The sequence below is a fragment of the Piliocolobus tephrosceles genome, chromosome 8 (assembly GCF_002776525.5).
Source record: "Piliocolobus tephrosceles isolate RC106 chromosome 8, ASM277652v3, whole genome shotgun sequence".
Taxonomy (NCBI): Eukaryota; Metazoa; Chordata; class Mammalia; order Primates; family Cercopithecidae; genus Piliocolobus; species Piliocolobus tephrosceles.
The window spans coordinates 20,319,264-20,339,338 of NC_045441.1; the positions used below are offsets into that span (position 1 = coordinate 20,319,264).

Consider the following 20,075-nt stretch of genomic DNA (forward strand, 5'->3'; position numbering starts at 1 on the left):
AGCTACTCAGGAGGCTGAGACAGGAGGATCGCTTGAGCCCAGGAATTAGAGGCTACAGTGAGCTGTGCACTAACTACTGCACTCCAGACTGGGGGACAGACTGGCCCCTATTTCAAAAAACAACAGGCAATAGGCTGCATCTGGCCAGTGAGCCTGTTTGCTGATCCCTGTCCTAGACTCTCCTTAATAACTTCTCCTTAGACTCGAGTTTCTGATGGAAAGACTCATGTCGAGAATTTACTTTTTCCAAAAGGAACCTATTTCATCTTCACATAAAATCAAATCAAAACTGCTATTAACTTGGCTCTGTGACCTTGGGAAACTTCAAAAGTTCTCTTGAACACTGAATATACTCATGGTAGCCAGTAGTGCTAGAAAATTAATGCAACACATTCCCCTGGTCCCCACAAAGACTGCAATCCAGTAAGAGACCTACAGATGCTACATTTAAAGGGGGAATGCTTGAATGAGAGGGTTTAGGAATATGAAAAAAGCCATGTAGCGGGCTCCAAATCCATGGGGAGCTGCCTGAATGAGACGATACCTGAGTCATATGTGAAGGGTAAGTAAACAGGCCTGGCCAGGGAAAGACATGTGGGAATGCTGTTTGGAAGAGGATGGGCAAAGTCACTGAGGCAAGCACCACGAGGCATTCAGCTACTGTCCGCCACTCAGAAAGTACCAGCAGATGTAGAATAAAGCATACGACATAGGGAGAAAATGTAGCAGAGAAAGATGTGGGCCAGACTGCAAAGGATCTTGCCTGCCCTGGAAAGAGAGAATGAGGAGCGTCTAGCATGGTCTGAACAGAGAAATAACACAAACCTGCATTTCAATAGCTCACTCAACTAGGAAGACAGAAGGTAATTTAAGGGAAACAAGACTACAGACAAGGATAAATCTGAACAATATACGACAATCCCCTCGGGAAGAAAAGATGTTGGCCTGAACTAAAGAGTAACAGGTGAGCAGAAGGCTGGATATTCAAACTTATTTGGCAAAAAAAAATTTTTTTTTTTTTGGAGACCGGAGTCTCACTCTGTCACCCAGGCTGGAGTGCAGGGGCAGGATTTCGGCTTACCACAACCTCTGCCTCCCAGGTTCAAGCAATTCTCCTGCTTCAGCCTCCCGAGTAGCTGGGACTACGGGTGCCCGCCACCATGCCCAGCTGATTTTTGTATTTTTAATAGAGATAGGGTTTCACCATGTTGGTAAGGCTGGTCTCGAATTCCTGACCTTGTGATCCGCCCACCTCAGACTCCCAAAGTGCTGGGATTACAGGCATGAGCCACCACGCCCAGCCTTGACAAATACTTTTAGCACCAAGGAGACCACATGGCTAGAGGTTGGAGAGGAAGACAGAGAATAGTAGGATGACAATGGAGAAATTCAAGAGTCAGATTAGGTGCTAAGGTCACACTAACAAATGAAGTTTTTATGAAAGCAGCAATGAAAAATCACTTTTAAACAGGAGGGTAATGTGGTCTGATTTGTACTTTTAAGATTACTTGGCCAAGTGCCGTGGCTCACGCCTGCAATCCCAGCATCTTTGGGAGGCCGAGGCGGGCGGATCACGAGGTCAGGAGATTGAGACCATCCTGGCTAACACGGTGAAACCCAGTCTCTACTAAAAATACAAAAAATTAGCTGGGTGTGGTGGCGGGCGCCTGTAGTCTCAGCTACTCGGGAGGCTGAGGCAGGAGAATGGTGTGAACCCAGGAGGCGGAGCCTGCAGTGAGCTGAGATAGCACCACTGTACTCCAGCCTGGGCAACAGAGCGAGACTCTGCCTCAAAAAAAAAAAAAAAGATTACTCTGAGGCCGGGTGTGGCAGGTCACGACTGTAATCACTTTGGAAAGCCAAGGCAGGTAGATTGCTTAAGCCCAAGAGTTTTGAGATCAGCCTGGACAACATAGTGAAACCCTGTCTCTACAAAATATACAAAAATTAGCCGGGCACAGTGGTGTGCACCTGTAGTCCCAGCTACTCAGGAGGCTGATGCGGGAGGATGGCTTGAGCCCAGGAGGTTGCTGCAGTGAGCCAAGAGTGTGCCACTATACTCCAGCCTGGGAAAGACCCTGTTCCCCACCCCGCGACCCCCAAAAAAGTCTACTCTGAATGATAGATGGAGAAGAGATAGGAAGACAAAATATGTGGCTGCTATAGTAGTCTGGTCAAGCAATATGGCTTGAACTTGCACATTAGCAGTAGAGATGGAGGGAATTGGATGGATATGAAATATTTTAAGCCAGAGGTTTGCAAACTATGGCCAAATCCAGGCAGCCTCGGGCCAGATCTCAACATGACAATTCATTTACATGTCCCCTGTGGCCATTTTCTTGACACAATGGCAGACTTGACAGTTTCAACAAAAACCATGTGGCCCACAACGCTGAAAATATTGACTAACCGGCCCTTCATAGAAAGTTTGCTGACCTCTGTTTTGGACAAAGAAGGAACCAGACTTACTGAGGAATTCAATACAGGAATAAGGCAAAGGAAAGAAGCAAGCACAGCTCTTAGGTTTCTTTTTAAGCCACTGAGATGGTGGGAGTGTTTCCTGAGATGGGAAACACGACCGTGGAACAGAACAGAAGGGTGGAGATAAAGAGCTCCATTTTGGATTTGTGAAGCATCAGATACACAAGAATAAATTTTTAAAAGGCATACATGAGAAGAGAATTCAGGGTTGACCCTGGATCTGGAAGTACAAATGTGGGAATAACTGGCACGTGGACAATGTTTGAAGTTGTGAAACTGGATGAGATCACCCAGGAAGAGAGTGTCAACGCATAATCCAGCACCAAACCTGAATCACTCCAACATGCAGAGGCTGAATAAAGAAAAGGAAAAGACCCCAAGTGAAAAAGGAGAAACTCTATGACAATGACATCATGAAAGTCAGGAGGATAGATTCAAAGGAGGAATCAGCTATGACAAATGCTGCTGAGAAGTAAAATAAAGACAGAAATATCCATGAGACATGTAGATCTAAAAGGTGAGACACAAAACATTTTTTTTTCTTTTTGAAATGAGGTTTTTGCTCTTGTTACCCAGGCTATACTGCAGTACCACGATCTCGGCTCACTGCAACCTCCACCTCCCAGGTTCAAGCAATTCTCCTGCCTCAGCCTCCTGAGTAGCTGGGATTACAGGCGCCTGCCATCACACCCAGCTAAATTTTTTTTGTATTTTCAGTAGAGACAGGGTTTCACCATGTTAGCCAGGCTGGTCTTGAACTCCTGATCTCAGGTGATCTGCCCGCCTCGGCTTCCCAAAGTGCTGGGATTACAGGTGTGAGCCACTATGCCCGGCCCCTTTTTTAAATTAGAGACAGTGTCTCACTATATTGCCCAGGCTGGTCTCTAATTCCTGGCCTCAAGTAATCCTCCCACCTTGGCCTTGGAAAGCACTGGGATTGGGATTACAGGGGTGAGCCACTGCACCTAGCCAAAATATAGTTTAAAGGGTTTATTTGAGCTAAAACGAGGGCAGTTGCCTCAGGCACACTTTGCAGTTGAAGGCATTGCTCCATTAGCTTTTGTTACAACCAGGTTTTTTTTTTTTTTGAAACAGAGTCTCGCTCTGTTGCCCAGGCTGGAGTGCAGTGGCCAGATCTCAGCTCACTGCAAGCTCCGCCTCCCAGGTTCACGCCGTTCTCCTGCCTCAGCCTCCCGAGCAGCTGGGACTACAGGCGCCCGCCACTTTGCCCAGCCAGTTTTTTTTGTTGTTGTATTTTTAATAGAGACAGGGTTTCACTGTGTTAGCCAGGATGGTCTCGATCTCCTGACCTCGTGATCCGCCCGTCTCGGCCTTCCAAAGTGCTGGGATTATAGGCGTGAGCCACCGCACCCGGCCAACAAGCAGGTTTTTAAAAGCAAAGGGAACAAGGAGTGGTCAATACCAAGTTATTGGACAGAAATTCTCATTGCTTTACAGAGATAACATTGATTAGTGATTAGCTATGCACTGTTGAATGATAGGATATGAGGTACGGTGTGAAATGCATATAGCATTTTATGTCTACCTGGAGGCAGTCAGTCTAAAGCCCACAGAGCAGATGGCTTCAAGAGACAATTATTTAGCTCAACAGGAAGTGATATGACAGATGTTTCATTTCAATTTCATTTCAGTCCAAGCTATGACTGAATTGAAATTGGAATGAAACATCAATTTCAGTTCAGATTACGGGTCCCATAACTTAAAGAGCTTGCAGCCAGTGTGGAGGCTCGTAATCCCAACACTTTGGGAGGCCAAGGTGCGAGGATTGCTGGAGGCCAGGAGTTCAAGATCAGCCTGGGCGAAACAGTGAGACCCTGTCTCTCCAAAAACAAAAATTAAAAGTAGACAGGATGGTGGCGCAGGACTGTAAGTCCCTGCTACTCAGGAGGCTGAGGCAGGAGGATCACTCGAGCTCAGGAGTTCAAAGCTGTAGTGAGCTATGATCACTCCATGACACTCTAGCCTGGGCAACAGAGCAAGACCCTGTATAAAATAACATAATAAAATAAAAAGCTTTCATCTCTTAAATAAAATCTATTTTCCTTTTGTAAATCCCCTCAGGCTTGATGACATGAAGTCCCCTGGGTGTAGAAAAGAGCAGTTCAGGGGGAGAGAAAGCCAAACTGGAGTAGCTGAGAGCTGACAGAGACTTCTGTTCCCAGCCATATGACAGACAGCACACTTTCAACAACTCTCCTGCAGAAAACAACAAAAACTAAATAAGGTAATTTATTTATTTTTTTGGGGGGGACAGAGTCTCGCTCTATCGCCCAGGCTGGAGTACATGGTGTAATCTCGGCTCACTGCAACCTCCACCTCCCCAGTTCAAGGATTCTCCTGTCTCAGCCTCCACAGCACCTGGGACTACCAGCACGTTCCACCATGCCCAGCTAATTTTTGTACTTTTAGTGGAGAGAGGGTTTTACTATTTGGCCAGGTTGGTCTCGAACTCCTGACCTCAAGTGATCTGCCCACCTCGGCCTCCCAAAGTGCTGGGATTAAGGCGTGAGCCACCACGCCCAGCCAAGGTAATAATTTTTAAAGCACAATTTTAAGTGCCTCACTGAGTTGGCAAAAATGTAAGAATTCCAGAGAGGGCAAATATAACCTGGGAGCTAAGCAAGAGACAGAGCTAAGAGGTATCTGCTAAACTCTGGAGACGCCTCTCTATTTTTTCAGTTTTTGGGTTTTTTTTGTTGTTGTTTTTCTCTTTAAACAGAGTCTCACTCTGTCACCCAGGCTGGGGTGCAGTGGCACCATCTCGACTCACTGCAACCTTCACCTCCCAGGTTCAAGTGATTCTCCTGCCTCAGTCTCCTGAGTAGCTGGGATTACAGGTGTGAGCCACCACGCCTGGCTAATTTTTTTGTATTTTAGTAGAGAAAAGGTTTCACCACATTGGCCAGGCTGGTCTCAGACTCCTGACCTCAGGTGATCTGCCCGCCTTGGCCTCCCAAAGTGCTGGGATTACAGCCGTCAGCCACCGCACCCAACCTGTTTTTTGTTTTTTAAGTTTGTTTAAACACATATAATTCTGGGGTGTCTTTATAAATTTATGGGAACAATCTAGTAGAGAAAAGAAATGAATGATACAGGAGAAGAGAAGCAATCAATGAAGGAACCCAGTCCTTGATTCCGCAGCATGGACAGATGTAGTCTGGGACAGGAACCAGATAGTTGGTCTTCTGAGCCAGGAGAGGTAGTGAAGATCTGGAAATGGGCTGGGGAGACACTGAGAGAGCTCCCCTCTGATGGCTTCAGATGGGAGCTGAGGGAAGGGGTGGGGAGGAAATGAGTAAGCAGCAGTCATCTTGGAGAGTAAGAAGGGGAATTTGCAAGAGAAGTTGAGACTGTAGGGCACTTCTGAATCTACACTTGAGCCTGTGGTCATGAATCTGTAGTCAAACAATCAGCAGCAGGGATGGGGAAGGCTGATGTGAAGGGGATGGTTTCAGGCTGGGTTGGGGTTTGGCCAATCGGGTTAGAAGAGTGAGTGAGAGGTAAAGCAATTGAAAAGGTTAAGGCTTGCCACGGTGGCTCACGACTGTAATCCCAGTTCTTTGGAAGGCCAAGGTAGGTGGATCACCTGAGGTCAGGAGTTTGAGACCAGCCTGGCCAACATGGCAAAACCCCGTCTCTACTAAAAATACAAAATTAGCTGGGCATGGTGGCACACACCTGTAATCCCAGTTACTCGGGAGGCTGAAGCAGGAGAATCCTTGAACCCAGGAGGCAGAAGCCGCAGTGAGCTGAGATTGCGCCACTTCACTCCAGCCTGGGAGACAAAGCAAGACTCCATCTCAAACAAAAGAAAAAAAAACATTGAAGAGGTTTATAACAGAGCGAGGATAAAACTCAAAATGGGGTTTAAGGAGGGAAATGAAGTAAGCAGTTTCTACTACTCAATAAAAATGTATAGGTTCAGATGGGATTTTTTTTTTTTTTTGAGATGGAGTCTTGCTCTGTCACCCAGTTCAGTGGTGTGATCTCGGCTGACTGCAATCTCCGTCTCTCAGGTTCAAGCGATTCTCCTGCCTCAGCCTCCCGAGTAGCTGGGATTACAGGCGCCCGCCACCCGCCCAGCTAATTTTTGTATTTTTAGTAGAGACAGGGTTTCACCATGTTGGCCAGGCTGGTCTTGACTTCCTGACCTCAAGATCTACCCGCCTCATCCTCCCAAAGTGCTGGGATTACAGGTATGAGCCACCGCACCCGGCCGGATCAAAAGAATTTTAAAGGCCAGGCACAGTTGCTCATGCCTATGATTCCAGCATTTTGGAGGCCGGGCCAAGTGGATGGCTTGAGCCCACGTATTCAAAAAACCAGCCTGGGCAACAGGCTGAAACATGGTGAAACCCTATCTCTGCAAAAAAAATAGACAAATTAGCTAGGCGTGGTGGCACATGCCTATAATCCCAGCTATTTGGGAGGCTGAAGTGGGAGGATCACCACTGCCTGGGGAGGTCGAGGCTGCAGTGAGCCATGATCACACTGCTGTACCAGACTAGGGGTGACAGTGAGACCCTGTCTCAAAAAAAAAAAAAAGGAATGTTGTTAAAGTAGAGGCCACAGAATGAGGTCATAGTAAGCATGAGAGGAACTTGGATTTCAGATGTGCCAATGTAAGGGAGAGACCAGGGTCAGTGGAAAAATGGTTGCTGGAGGTGTGAAGGCCAGGAAACTGCAGGCCAGGGTGTTAAACAGATCATCCACAACGATGCCACAGCCTCAAAGAATAATGGTAGGAACAGGGGTAGAGAGAGAAACAATGAGTCAGAATGTAAAGTTGCTGCTGAATTACGCAACTGACCAGGTGGCCTAAAGATAACAGCTGTGAAGATGACAGGAGTGTTACAGCCCGAAGACAGGAGCTTCAAAGGAATTGGGGTATTTAAAGAAGGAAGCAAGAGAAACGCTCAGAATGTGAGGGAAAAAGAGCGGAATCTAGGATGACTTGCAGCCTTCAGTTTGAGTAACTAATGGAGTCATTAAAGTCAGGAGGTATGTGTGATCTGGGGATAATGAGACGTGAGCTCAGGCTGGGACAAATTTAACTTCTCTGTGGCTCCGTTTTGCCACTTGCAAAATGTGGTAAAAATCTACTTGACTCTAACAATGCAAGGATTAAAGATGAGATTTTGGTTGTGTGTTTTTTTTTTTTTTTTTGACACTGAGTCTCACTCTGTCGCCCAGGCTGGAGTGCAGTCACGTGATCTCAGATCACTGCAACCTCCACCTCCCGGGTTCAAGCGATTCTTGTGCCTCAGCCTCCAAGTAGCTGGGATTACAGGTGCCCATCACCACGCCCAGCTAATTTTTGTCTCTTTAGTAGAGATGGGGTTTCGCCATGTTGGCCAGAATGGTCTCAAACTCCCGACTTCAAGTGATCCACCCACCTTGGCCTCCCAAAAGTGCTGGGATTACAAGTGTGAGCCACTGTGCCTGGCCTAAAGAAGAGACTCTGGAAAGCATCTAGCACGATATGGCTTAATTCCTAAGGCCTCACTCTCTCTCTGAAACACCACCACATGAGTTTCACACCCTCCTTCTTTTTTTGTTATTGTTCCTTTGTTTTTGAGGTAGGGTCTCACTCTGTTGCCCAGGCTGGAGGGCAGTGGCATGATCACAGCTCACTGCAGCCTCAAATTCCTGGGCTCAGGCGATCCTCCCAACTCTACCTCCTACGTAGCTGAGACAACAGGCGTGCACCACCATGCCTTGCTAAACGTAAAATTATTGTGGTAAAGATAGGATCTTGCTATGTTGCCCAGGCTGGTCCTGAACTCCTGGACTCAAGCAATACTCCCACCTTGGCCTCCCGAAGTGCGGGGATTACAAGTGTGAGCCACTGCACCCAGCAGATCTTCCTTCTAACCAGAAGCCAACGAGGTAGTTTACTGAGGAAGAGGTCAAGCTCCAGATCTCCAAGCAGAGGGGGAAAGCATCGAGAGATGGACACACAGGCAGTATACCTCAGTGTCTCTGTGATGCAATTCATCCTGCTCGTGAGATCCTTCCTCCCTCTCCTCTGAGCCATGTTGGTGAGATTCACATTTGCCTTTCTTGCAGTGGCCGCCACAGGACTTCTTTCTCTCCCCTTTCTGAAGTGCCTGCAGCTGGGAGATGAACTTGGTCTTCCACACTCTGAAGTCCGCCTCAATGCTGCCATGCTTGCTTTTAACCACGTCGCAGTCGCCCTCCCCTCGACTCATCACACGATGTGCACCAAGCATCCAGAGCCACTTGTCAACATTTTTGCCAACCTGCGAGGAAAAGACAGATAGGCTAAAAGCACCGTTCTCTAAATCAGGGTTTTCCAGACTGCTCTGCAAAAGCCCAAAGTCCTTCTGGGGCCCCTGGTCACGGGCTGCTGCTGAGGAAGAGGAAATTGCTTGGCACAATGACCTTCAAGCCTTCAAGTTCCAGCCCTGACCCAGAAGAGCTGCATTTTACGTATTCTACTTTTCTGCATTTGATTTTTTGTTAATCAAAAGGATAAATAAATCCCCTTTATCAAATGAAGGGTTAATGACTAAAACAAAAATTTGAAACCTACCATTCTATATCATATTAAGAACACAACAGGAGGTAACAAAATAAATGAGTTCCAAAAATGTAACAAAGCCTATGGGGCCTAAGCCGATTCAGTTATAAAATGAAAATGTAATCAATTTGGCAAGATTTGTGATTTCCTAAACTCAATAATTTATTTCACTGTGATATGAAGCAATTAAGCTGAGGAACAGAGGTTATCAGAGGCACAGTTAAGAGCTCAAAAACTTAATCAGCTTCCTGAGTGGCAAGGCATTAAACAAAATATTTACATATCTAGGCCAGGTGCAGTGTCTCACGCCTGTAATCCCAGCACTTTGGGAAGCTGAGGCAGGCAGACTGCTTGAGGCCTTGAGGCCAGGAGTTCAAGACCAGCCTGGCCAACATGGTGAGACCCCCGTCTCTACTAAAAATACAAAAATTAGTGGGGCGTGGTGGCACACACATGTAATTCAGGCTACTTGGAAGGCCGAGGCATGAGAATTCCTTGAACCCAGGAGGCAGAGATTGCGATGAGCCGAGACTGTGCCATTGCACTCCAGCCTGGACAAGAGAGTGACTCTGTCTCAACAAAAAAAAAATTTACATATCTGAATTTGCCCATTCATAATCAAACTTCTTTGAAAATATGGGGAGAGGCCAGGTGCAGTGGCTCACGCCTATAATTCCAGCACTTCGGGAGACTGGGGCGAGAAGCATGCTCAAGCCCGAGTTCAACACCAGCCTGGGCACCAAAGGAAAACCCGGCCTCTACAAAAAATACGAAAACTAGCTGGATGTGGTGGGCGCCTGTGGTCCCAGCTACTCAGTAGGCTAAGGTGGGAGGATCACCTGAGCCCAGGGAGGTCGAGGCTGCAGCAAGCTATGATCATGCCACTGAACTCCAACCTAGGCAGCACAGTGAGATCCTGTCTCAAAAAACAAATAATCAAAAATGTTTTTAATGAAAATATGGGGCAAAATCTACATTGTGACACAATAGAATAAAAACAGCTTTTATTTTATTTTTTATTTTATTTTATTTTTTTTTTGAGACGGAGTTTCACTCATTACCCAGGCTGGAGTGCAATGGTATGACCTCGGCTCACTGCAACCTCCACCTCCTGGGTTCAAGTGATTCTCCTGCCTCAGCCTCCCAAGTAGCTGGGATTACAGGCCACCATGCCCGGCTAATTTTGTACTTTTAGTAGAGACGGGGGTCTCTCCATGTTGGTCAGGCTGGGGTCGAACTCCCGACCTCAGGTGATCCGCCCGCCTCTGCCTCCCAAAGTGCTGGGATTACAGGTGTGAGTCACTGCGCCTGGCCGAAAACAGTTTTTAAAGAAAACTTCCCACCTCCACCGTCACTCACACTCCACCAGAGACAGACAGCCAGGCCGGGCCCATCCCTAGGAAGAGGTACACAATGCAAATGACCAAGAAACTGAGAGGCTCCATCATTTCATTTTTGCAAGTGTAGAGAACAGGATGCAAAAGGAGCCAATTTAATTTCATTTAGAAAAATAGCCCAGGAAAACTACCCAAAAAATTTAATGTTTTATTACATAAAGGGCAATGAATGTTTTTTCCTCCACTTCCCTTGAAAAATTCATGATTGTTTTAAACTGAGTTCAGGCTGGACATGCTCACGCCTGTAATCCCAGCAATTTGGGAGGCCAAGTTGGGTAGGACTGCTTGAGGCAGGAGTTTGAACCAAGCCTGGGCAACACAGTGAGACCCTAATCTCTACAAAAAATTAAAACATTAGCAAGGGGTGGTAGTACATGCTTATAGTTCCAGCTACTAGGGAGGCTGACTTGGGAGGATCCCTTGAGCCTAGGACTTCAAGATTCAGAGAAGTCTGATCAGGTCACTGCATTTCAGCCTAGGCGACAAAGCAAGACCCTGTCTTAAAAAAAATAAAAATAGCTGGGCGTGGTGGCTCACGCCTGTAATCCCAGCACTTTAGGAGGCCGAGGCGGGTAGATCACGAGGTCAGGAGATCAAGACCATCCTGGCTAACACAGTGAAACCCCGTCTCTACCAAAAATACAAAAAAATATTAGCCGAGCGTGGTGGTAGGCGCCTGTAGTCCCAGCTACTTGGGAGGCTGAGGCAGGAGAATGGCGTGAACCCGGGAGGCGGAGCCTGCAGTGAGCCGAGATTGCGCCACTGCACTCCAGCCTGGGCAACAGAGCGAGACTCCATCTCAAAAAAAATAAATAAATAAAAATAAAAATAATTTAAAAAAAAATTTTTAAAGAGTTCACCTGCATTAAGAGCTTGGGCAGGCCAGGCAATAGTGACCCACAACTGTAATCCCAGCACTTTGGGAGGCCAAGATGAGTGGATCACCTGAGGTCAGGAGTTCAAGACCAGCCTGGCCAACATGGTGAAACTCTGTCTCTACCAAAAATACAAAAAAATTAGCAGGGCATGGTGGTGGGCGCCTGTAGTCCCAGCTACTCGGGAGGCTGAGGCAGAAGAACTGCTTGAACCTGGGAGGTGGAGGTTGCAGTTAGCCAAGATCACGCCACTGCACTCCAGCCTGGGTGGCAGAGTGAGACTCCATCTCATAAAAAAAGAGCTTGGGCAATAAAGGTCACTCAACAACAGAAAAGGCAGTTGAGCAAATCCAAAGACTCAGTGATCTTCCATCTACAAGGTCCTGCCTGGGGACCATGGGTCCAGCCCACTAAAACACTAAACAATATGAGGAATACCTATTCATTTTATTCAACAAAAATGTATTGAGAATCTACCGTATGCCAAGTTTGAATATGTATGTATAGCAATATCCAGTTATAAAGAATAAAAGAAGAGGGCCGGGTACAGTGGCTCACACCTGTAATCCCAGCACTTTGGGAGGCCAAGGCGGGTGGATCACCTGAGGTTAGGCGTTCAAGACCAGCCTGGCCAACATGAAGAAACCCTGTCTCTACTAAAAATACAAAAATTAGTTGGGCATGGTGGCAGGTGCCTATAATCCCAGCTACTCAGGAGGCTGAGAAATGAGAATCGCTTGAACACAGGAGGCAGAGGTTGCCATGAACCAAGACCACACCACTGCACTCCAGCTGGGGGATACAGTGAGACTCTGTCTCAAAAAAAAAAAAAATACAGTAATAGAAGAGGCTGGGTGCAGTGGCTCACGCCTGCCTGGCCAACATGGTGAAACCCCGTCTCTATTAAAAATACAAAAACAAGACAAGCGTGATGGCACATGACTGTAATCCCAGCTACTCAGGAGGCTGAGGCAGGAGAATTGCTTGAACTCGGGAGGTAGAAGTCGCAGTGAGCTGAGATGGCGTCACTGCACTCCAGCCTGGGCGACAGAGCAAAACTCTGTCTCAATCAATCAATAAATAAAATAACAGAAGAAACGTATTTATTTATAGCTACCAAAGTCTGTGGATTATTTCACATATGTGTGTGTGTACGTGTGTGTGAGGGTGTGTGTATCTACAGGGAGAATTTATTTCTATAACTCAATATAGACCTACCTTGTTGAAGTGGCTGGAATAGGCAGAATTTCCCAGGCCAAACACCGCATATCTCATACCCTTCAGGTAACTTTTGCCAAATCGAAAATCACTGGACGCTTCCTCTAACCATTTGCAGAACCACTGTGCACTTTCGGTTGGTCGGCCATCAGTATATGTCGCAACCAGGAACACACAGACATTTTTACTAGTCACCTAACCAAGAAAGTAATTGTTTCAGTAGAATATTCGAGGCATAAATTATCTCAATGAAGAAAAATCCTTTGAAAAACTGCATACTCATCTCTAAGAACAAACAGCTTGCTGCCTTTTTGGGTTTTTTTTTTTTTTTTCTAGCCTTTGTCACACAGGCTAGAGTGCAGTGGCGTGATCTCAGCTCACTGCAACCTCCATCTCCCGAGTTTAAGCAATTCTCATGCCTCAGCCTCCCAAGTAGCTGGGACTACAGGCATGCACCACCACGGCTAATTTTTCTATTATCAATAGAGATGAGGTTTCACCATGTTGCCCAGGCTGCCCTATATGCCTGAGCTCAAGCGATCCACCAGCCCTGACCTCTTAACTTGCTGGGATTATAGGCGAGAGCCACCATGCCTGGCCTCTATTTTTTTAAAGAAAGTTTTAGTGGAACACAGCCACGCTCATTCATTTACATATTATCTATGGCTGTTTTGTGCCACAGTGGCAAAACTGAGTAGCCGCCCGGCCCACAAAGGTGAAGATACTTACTACCTGGCCCTTTATGTGGAAGTTTGTCAACCCCAGCTCCATGTGCTTCTTGTTTTTTTTTTTTTTTTTAGATGGAGATTTGCTTTTGTCACCCAGGTTGGAGGGCAATTGCACAATCTCGGCTCACTGTGACCTCCGCCTCCCAGGTTCAAGCAATTCTCCCGCCTCAGCCTCCCGATTAGCTGGGATTACAGGCACCCACCTCCATGCCCAACTAATTTTTGTATTTTTAGTAGAGACGTGATTTCACCATGTTAGCCAGGCTGGTCTCGAACTCTTGACCTCAGGTGATCCGCCCACGTCGGTCTCCCAAAGTGCTGGAATTACAGGCGTAAGCCACCACGCCCAGCCTCTAACTGCTTCTCTGACTCCACCTGCATCAGCGTCGCCAGGAGCACTGTTTAAGCTCCACAGTGCAGCTAGGCTAAGTCCTGAGATTCTGCATTTCTAGCAAGTTCACAGGAGATGCTGATGCTGCTGGCTCAGGGGTCACACTTTGAGAACCACTGCTGTAGGGTGAAATCCCCTAACTGTGCATGACTGGAGAAAGGGGAAAAATATTTTTCAGATGAAGAAATTAAACCCTCATAGATATTAAGTAATAGGCCCGGGCACAGTAGCTGATGTCTATAATCCCAGCAGTATGGGAGGCCGAGGCAAATAAATCACCTGATATCAGGAGTTCAAGACCAGCCTGGCCAACATGGTGAAACCCCAACTTTACTAAAAAAACAAAAATTAGCCAGGAGTGGTGGTGGGCACCTGTAATCCCAGCTACTCAGGAGGTTGAGGCAGGAGAATCACTTGAACCCTGGAGATGGACGTTGCAGTGAGCCAAGATCACACCATTGCACTCCAGCCTGGGCAACAAGAGCGAAACTCCATTTAAAAAAAAAAAAAAAGGTATTAACTAATGCATTGAGGTCACACAGCAAATAAGAGACTTCTCTGATTCCAAAACCCATACTCTTTCTGCTCTTGACCTTTTGGTTGGACTGCCCATGGTCTACAAGCATAACACATTGCCATCAATAACAACCCTTCCTTGATTAAGAGATTCAAAACAGGGGGGAGGGCTGGGCATATCTATAATCCTAGTACTTTGGGAGACTGAGGCCAGGAGTTCGAGACCTGCCTGGGCAACATAGTGAGACCCTATCTCTATAAAAAATCTTTTAAGATTAGCTGGGCATGGCAGCACATGCCTGTAGTCTCAGCTACTTTAGGAGGCTGAGGAAGGAGGATCACTTGAGCCTGGGAGGTTGAAATTGCACCACTGCACTCCAGAGCCTAGGTGAGAGAGTGAGAGCCCATCTCAATAAAATTAAAAAAAAAATAAAAATAGTAGGGGCCAGGCACAGTGGCTCACGCCTGTAATCCCAGCACTTTGGAGGGCCAAGGCGGGCGGATCACTTGAGGCCAGGAGTTTGAGACCAGCCTGGCCAACATGGTGAAACCTTGTCTCCAGCAAAAAATAAAAATAAATAAATAAATAAATAAAATTAGCTGGGCATGGTGGCGCATGCCTGTAAATCCCAGCTACTTGGGAGGCTGACGCAGGAGAATCACTTGAACCTGGAGATGGACATTACACTGAACTGAGGTTGCACCACTGCACTCCAGCCTGGGTGACATAGTGAGACTCCATCTCAAAAAAAAAAAAAAAAGAAAATTATGGGAAGGAGTGAACTTCCAACCACCCAAGCTTTCTCACCTCTAGCCCTGCCCCAGGAGAATTTAACAAACCTGAAGGACAAGCCCCACACCAGGTGAGAATCAGTGAACCTCACCCCACATTCAACGCTCTGATTCACATTGGAATTCAACTAACTGAAATCCCTTAGCATGAAAATTAAATTTACTCTGAAGATTCTAGTCACCTAATTAAATTTATTCTGAAGACTGCAGGTCAGTTAAATTTGAGAGTTCTGATTGAAGAAAAAATAAAACAATTACCAACCTCTTCTATCAGATGATCATCCGGATCATATTCTTTTAGATTAATAATTGCCACAGGCAGATCCAGGGACGTAACTGCTTCAGCAAGAACTGTTGCAAATCCCTAATAGGACCAAAAAAAATCAAATAAAGTCTTCAATGAGCCAAATACAGCCCTCATTTACCCCTGTTGGCAGTCCTCATGAAAAATGTCTTCAGTGATTGGTATGTATCTTCATGAACACAAATTCTATCCTCACCCTTACCATTTTCTTAGGCACTATTACAGAGATCATTCGTGTTGTTCTCATCCGATCAGGGTTTACGTAGGACTGAATCTAATTTGGCTTTGGATCATCAATCTGCCTTGCCCTACTAGATTAAACTTATTAGCCAGGCAAGATGGCTCATGCCTGTAATCCCAGCACTTTGGGAGGCTGAGGTGGGAGGATCACTTGAGGCCAAGCCTGGGCAGCAAAGTGAGACCTCATCTCTATAAAAAAATTTAAAAATTAGCCAGGTGTGATGGCACATACCTATAGTCCCAGCTACTCAAGAGGCTGAGACGGGAAGATCCCCTGAGCCCAGAGGTTAGAGGATACAGTGAGCTATGATCACACCAATGCACTCTAGCCTGGGCCACTGACTGAGATCCTGTCTCATAAAGAAAATAACATATTAAAAAAGAATAAGCACAGAGAAGTGCAAAAAGAAATAGTGAAGAATGGGCTGGGCACAGTGGCTCACACCTGTAATCCCAGTACATTGGGAGGCCAAGGCGGGCAGACCACTTGAGGTCAGGAATTCGAGACTAGCCTGAACATGGTAAAACCAGTCTCTACTAAAAATACAAAATTAGCCAGGCATGGTGGCACACACCTGCAATCTCAGCTACTCAGGAGGCTGAGGCAGGAGAATCACTTGAATCCAGGAGGCGGAGGCTGCAGTGAGCCAAGATTGCACCATTGCACTCCAGCCTGGGCAACAAAACTCCATCTCCAAAAAAAATAAATAAATAAAATAAAAGAAATAGCGAAGAGTGAAAAGAATGGGAAACATGAAAAGAAGCTGGTTGATAGGAAAAAGCCCTAGGGAAGAGTTCACAGGGCTGCCAGAACCCCAGAGAAGCTCTGTGCTGCAAGCAGCCACTGCAACAAAAGATGGCATGAATGTCTTTTGTATGCTAACGAGATGACTTATTGGGGTGAGGCCTCAGATAGCTTCAGGATGGAGGCTGGTTGCCAGAGAAACTGACGAGAGGTTAAACTCAGCACCTCCTACCCCAGCCCCAACGGGGAACACTAGGGAGAGAAGAGGAACTGGAGATTGAGCTTAATCACCAAGGCCAATAATTTAATCAATCGTGCCCATGTAATGGAGCCTCCAAGAAAAACCCCTGAACAATGGGGATTGTGTTGGTGAACATACCATCCGGGAAGAAGACTCAGCCAGAGACGGCCTGGAAGCCCTGCTCAACCCCCACCCCTGCATAGCCAGCCCTGTGCAGCTCTTCCATTCGGCCGTTCCTAAGTTGCATCCTTTATAATAAACCAGTAAACATAAGTCAAGCAACTTCCTGAGGTCTGTGAGTCATCCTACAGAACCTGAGGAGACAGTGGTGCGGAACCCTAAATTTAAAGCTGGGACCTGTGACTGGTGTCTGAAGTGGGGGCAGTCTTGTGGGCTAATGGTAACTCCCAATAGTAAGCATGAGAACTGGTATAGAAAAAGGACAGGTTGGCCGGGCGTGGTCACACGCCTGTAATCCCAGCACTTTGGGAAGCTGAGGTGGACAGATCACTTGAGACCAGCCTGACCAACACGGTGAAACCCCATCTGTACTAAAAATACAAAAACTAGCTGGGCATGATGGTAGGCACCTGTAATTCCAGCTACTCGGGAGGCTGAGGGAGGAGAATTGCTTGAACCCAGGAGGTGGAGGTTGCGGTGAGCCGAGATCATGCCACTGCACACCAGCCTGGACAATAGAGCGAAACTCTGTCTCAAAAAAAAAAAGAAAAAAGGTATTTGGGGGTCAGAAAACACTACTGCAGCAGGCCTCGAGAACTGATATGGTTTGGATATTCGTCCCCTCCAAATATCATGAACGTGTAATCTCCAGTGTTGGAGGTGAGCTCGAACAGGAGGTGTCTGGGTCATGGGGGTGGGTCCCTCATGAGTGGCTTTGTGACCAGTGGAGGGTCTTGACCAGGAGTTGTCCAGGTTCTTCGCATGTTGAACAAATAATTGAAAAAAATGCACAAGTAAAGCAACAAAAGAACAAAGCAATAAAAACACAGATTTATTGATGGGAAGGTACACTCTACAGAGAGAAAGCAGGCTTAAGCAAGTGGCTCAGGAGCTCCAGTTGTAATGTTCCTTGAGTTTTTATTAAGCTAGAAGAATTTGGTAATACCCCCAGGTACCCTTTGGAGGCTTCCAATTGGTTACACCCTATGGAAATGAAGAATTGGCCCATGGCCAATCAGAGGCTGAAGGGAGTTACACCCTATGCAAATAAAGAATTGGTCCACAGCCAATCAGAGGCTAAAGCTTTCCTTTCAGTTTAATTCAAGGAAGTCAGCCACAGGTTGGCCTTAGGCTCTGGCTCTCCAGACTCTACTCTCATACCTCAGCTTGCTGCCCTCCCCTTGGTGTGTTGAGTTCTTGCCCTATTAGTTCATAGCTGGCTGTTAAAAAAAAAAAGCCTCACATCTCTCCCTACTCTTTTGCTCCCTCTCTCACCATGTGGTACCTGTTCCTCCATGGGTGGAAACTTCCTGAAGCTTTATCAGAAGCAAAGTGGATGTTGGCACCATGCTTGTACAGCCTGCAGAACCATGAACCAAATAAACCTCTTTTCTTTATAAATTACAGTATTAGTCCATTCTTGTGTTGCTATAAAAAAAATACCTGGCTGGGCATGGGGGCTCATGTCTGTAATCCTAGCACTTTGGGAGGCCGAGGCGGGCAGATCACTTGAGGTCAGGAGTTCAAGACCAGCCTGGGCAACATGGTGGAACCCATCTCTACCAAAAATACAAAAAATTAGCTGGGCATGGTGGCAGGTACCTGTGGTCCAGCTACTTGGGAGGCTGAGGTGGAAGGATCGCTTGAGCCTGGGAGGCAGAGGTTGCAGTGAGCCGAGATCACACCACTATACTCCAGCCTGGGCAACTGAACGAGACTCCATCACAAAAAAAAAAAAAAAGAAAGAAAAGAAAAGAAAAAAGAAATACCTGAGACTGGGAAATTTATTAAAGAAAAAAAAAAAGAGGTTTAGGGCCAGGCGCAGTGTCTCACGCCTATAATCCCAGCACTTTGGGAGGCCAAGGTGTGTGGATCACGAGGTCAGGAGATCGAGACCATCCTGGCAAACCCGGTGAAACCCCGTCTCTACTAAAAACACAAAAAATTAGCCAGACGTGGTGGCGGGCGCCTGTGATCCCAGCTACTCAGGAGACTGAGGTAGGAGAATACCATGAACCCCGGAGGTGGAGCTTGCAGTGAGCTGAGATGGCACCACTGCACTCCAACCTGGGTGACAGAGTGAGACTCCGTCTCAAAAAAAAAAAAAAAGAGAGAGGTTTAATTGGCTCACAGTTCTGCAGACTGTACAGGAAGTGTAACGGCATCTGCTTCTGAGGAAGCCTCAGGGAGACTCCAATCTTGGTGGAAGGCAAAGGCGGAGCAGGCACATGACATGGCAGGAGCAAGAAAGAGAAGGAGGAGGTGCCACACACTTTTAAACAGCCAGATCTCATGAGAACTCACTCACTGTCACGAGGACGGTACACGGCAGAAGGTGCTAAACCACTCATGTGAAATCCGCCCCCAAGATCCAAGCACCTGCCACCAGGCCCCACCTCCAACACTGGGAACTACGATTCGACGTAAGATCTGGTGGGGACACAGACCCAAACCATATCAATTACCCAGTGCAGGTATTCCTTTAGGGCAATGCAAAACAGACTAACACAAGGATAAGGTGAGATTTGAGTCAAAGCTGAAGGAACTGGGAGAACTATGAGGTTATCCCAGGTGGCAGGAACAGTGAAGCGCAAAGGCCCAAAGGAGGTTACTAAGACTGAAGAAAAGGGGACCAAGGAGATGGGGTAAGAGAGTTAACAAAGAGCCACAAGCGTAGTATCTCTGGGCCACTGTAAGGGCTTTGGCATTGACTCTTGAACGAAGGGGTCAGTGCGGGGTTTTAAGCAGAGGGATGATGTGATTTCACCCAAGTTTTCAGTCACTGAGGTTGCTGAGTTGAGAGTATACTGGAGTCAGAAGAGGGCTGAATGGTACTGAATCAGAAAGACTCTCTTAGTCCATTTTGCTATAAAGGAGTACCTGAGACTGGGTAATCTATGTTTTTTCTTTTATTTTTTTTTTGAGACAAGGTCTCACTCTGTTGCCCAGGCTGGAGTGCAGTGGCACAGTCACGGCTCACTGCAGTCTTGACCTCCTGGGCTCAAGCAATCCTCCCACCTCAGCCGCCCAAGTAGCTAGGACTACAGGCACACGCCACCATGCCCGGCTAATTTTTGAATTTTTTGTAGAGATAGAGTTTTGCCATGTTGCACAGGTTGGTCTCAAACTCCTGGGCTCAAGTGATCCACCTGCCTTGGCCTCCCAAGGTGCTGGGATTATAGGTGTGAGGCACTGTGCCTAGCCCAATCTGTTTTAAAAAGGTTTATTTAATGCAAAGAATCCCAGTGAGATACTACATAAGATGGCCATTGCCAAGACACATAATCATCAGATTCTCCAAGGTCAAAATGAAAGAAAAAATGTGAAAGGCAGCTACAGAGAAGAGCCAGGTCAGTTACATAGGGAATCCCATCAGGGTAACAGTGAACCTTTCAGCAGAAA

At 46.7% G+C, this 20,075-nt stretch overlaps 1 protein-coding gene across 1 annotated transcript in view; it reads right to left on the minus strand.

Annotated features, from left to right (window-relative positions):
- The window catches only part of LOC111547030 (S-adenosyl-L-methionine-dependent tRNA 4-demethylwyosine synthase TYW1), a 256,839-nt gene that overhangs the window by 228,877 nt on the left and 7,887 nt on the right, over window positions 1–20,075 (minus strand). Inside the window, exons 4-6 of the mRNA XM_023218654.2 lie at window positions 15,226–15,327; window positions 12,537–12,731; window positions 8,475–8,765 (exon numbers count right to left, since the gene is read on the minus strand). Of these exons, the coding sequence (XP_023074422.1) occupies window positions 8,475–8,765; window positions 12,537–12,731; window positions 15,226–15,327 (588 nt within the window). The remainder of the gene's footprint in view (window positions 1–8,474; window positions 8,766–12,536; window positions 12,732–15,225; window positions 15,328–20,075) is intronic.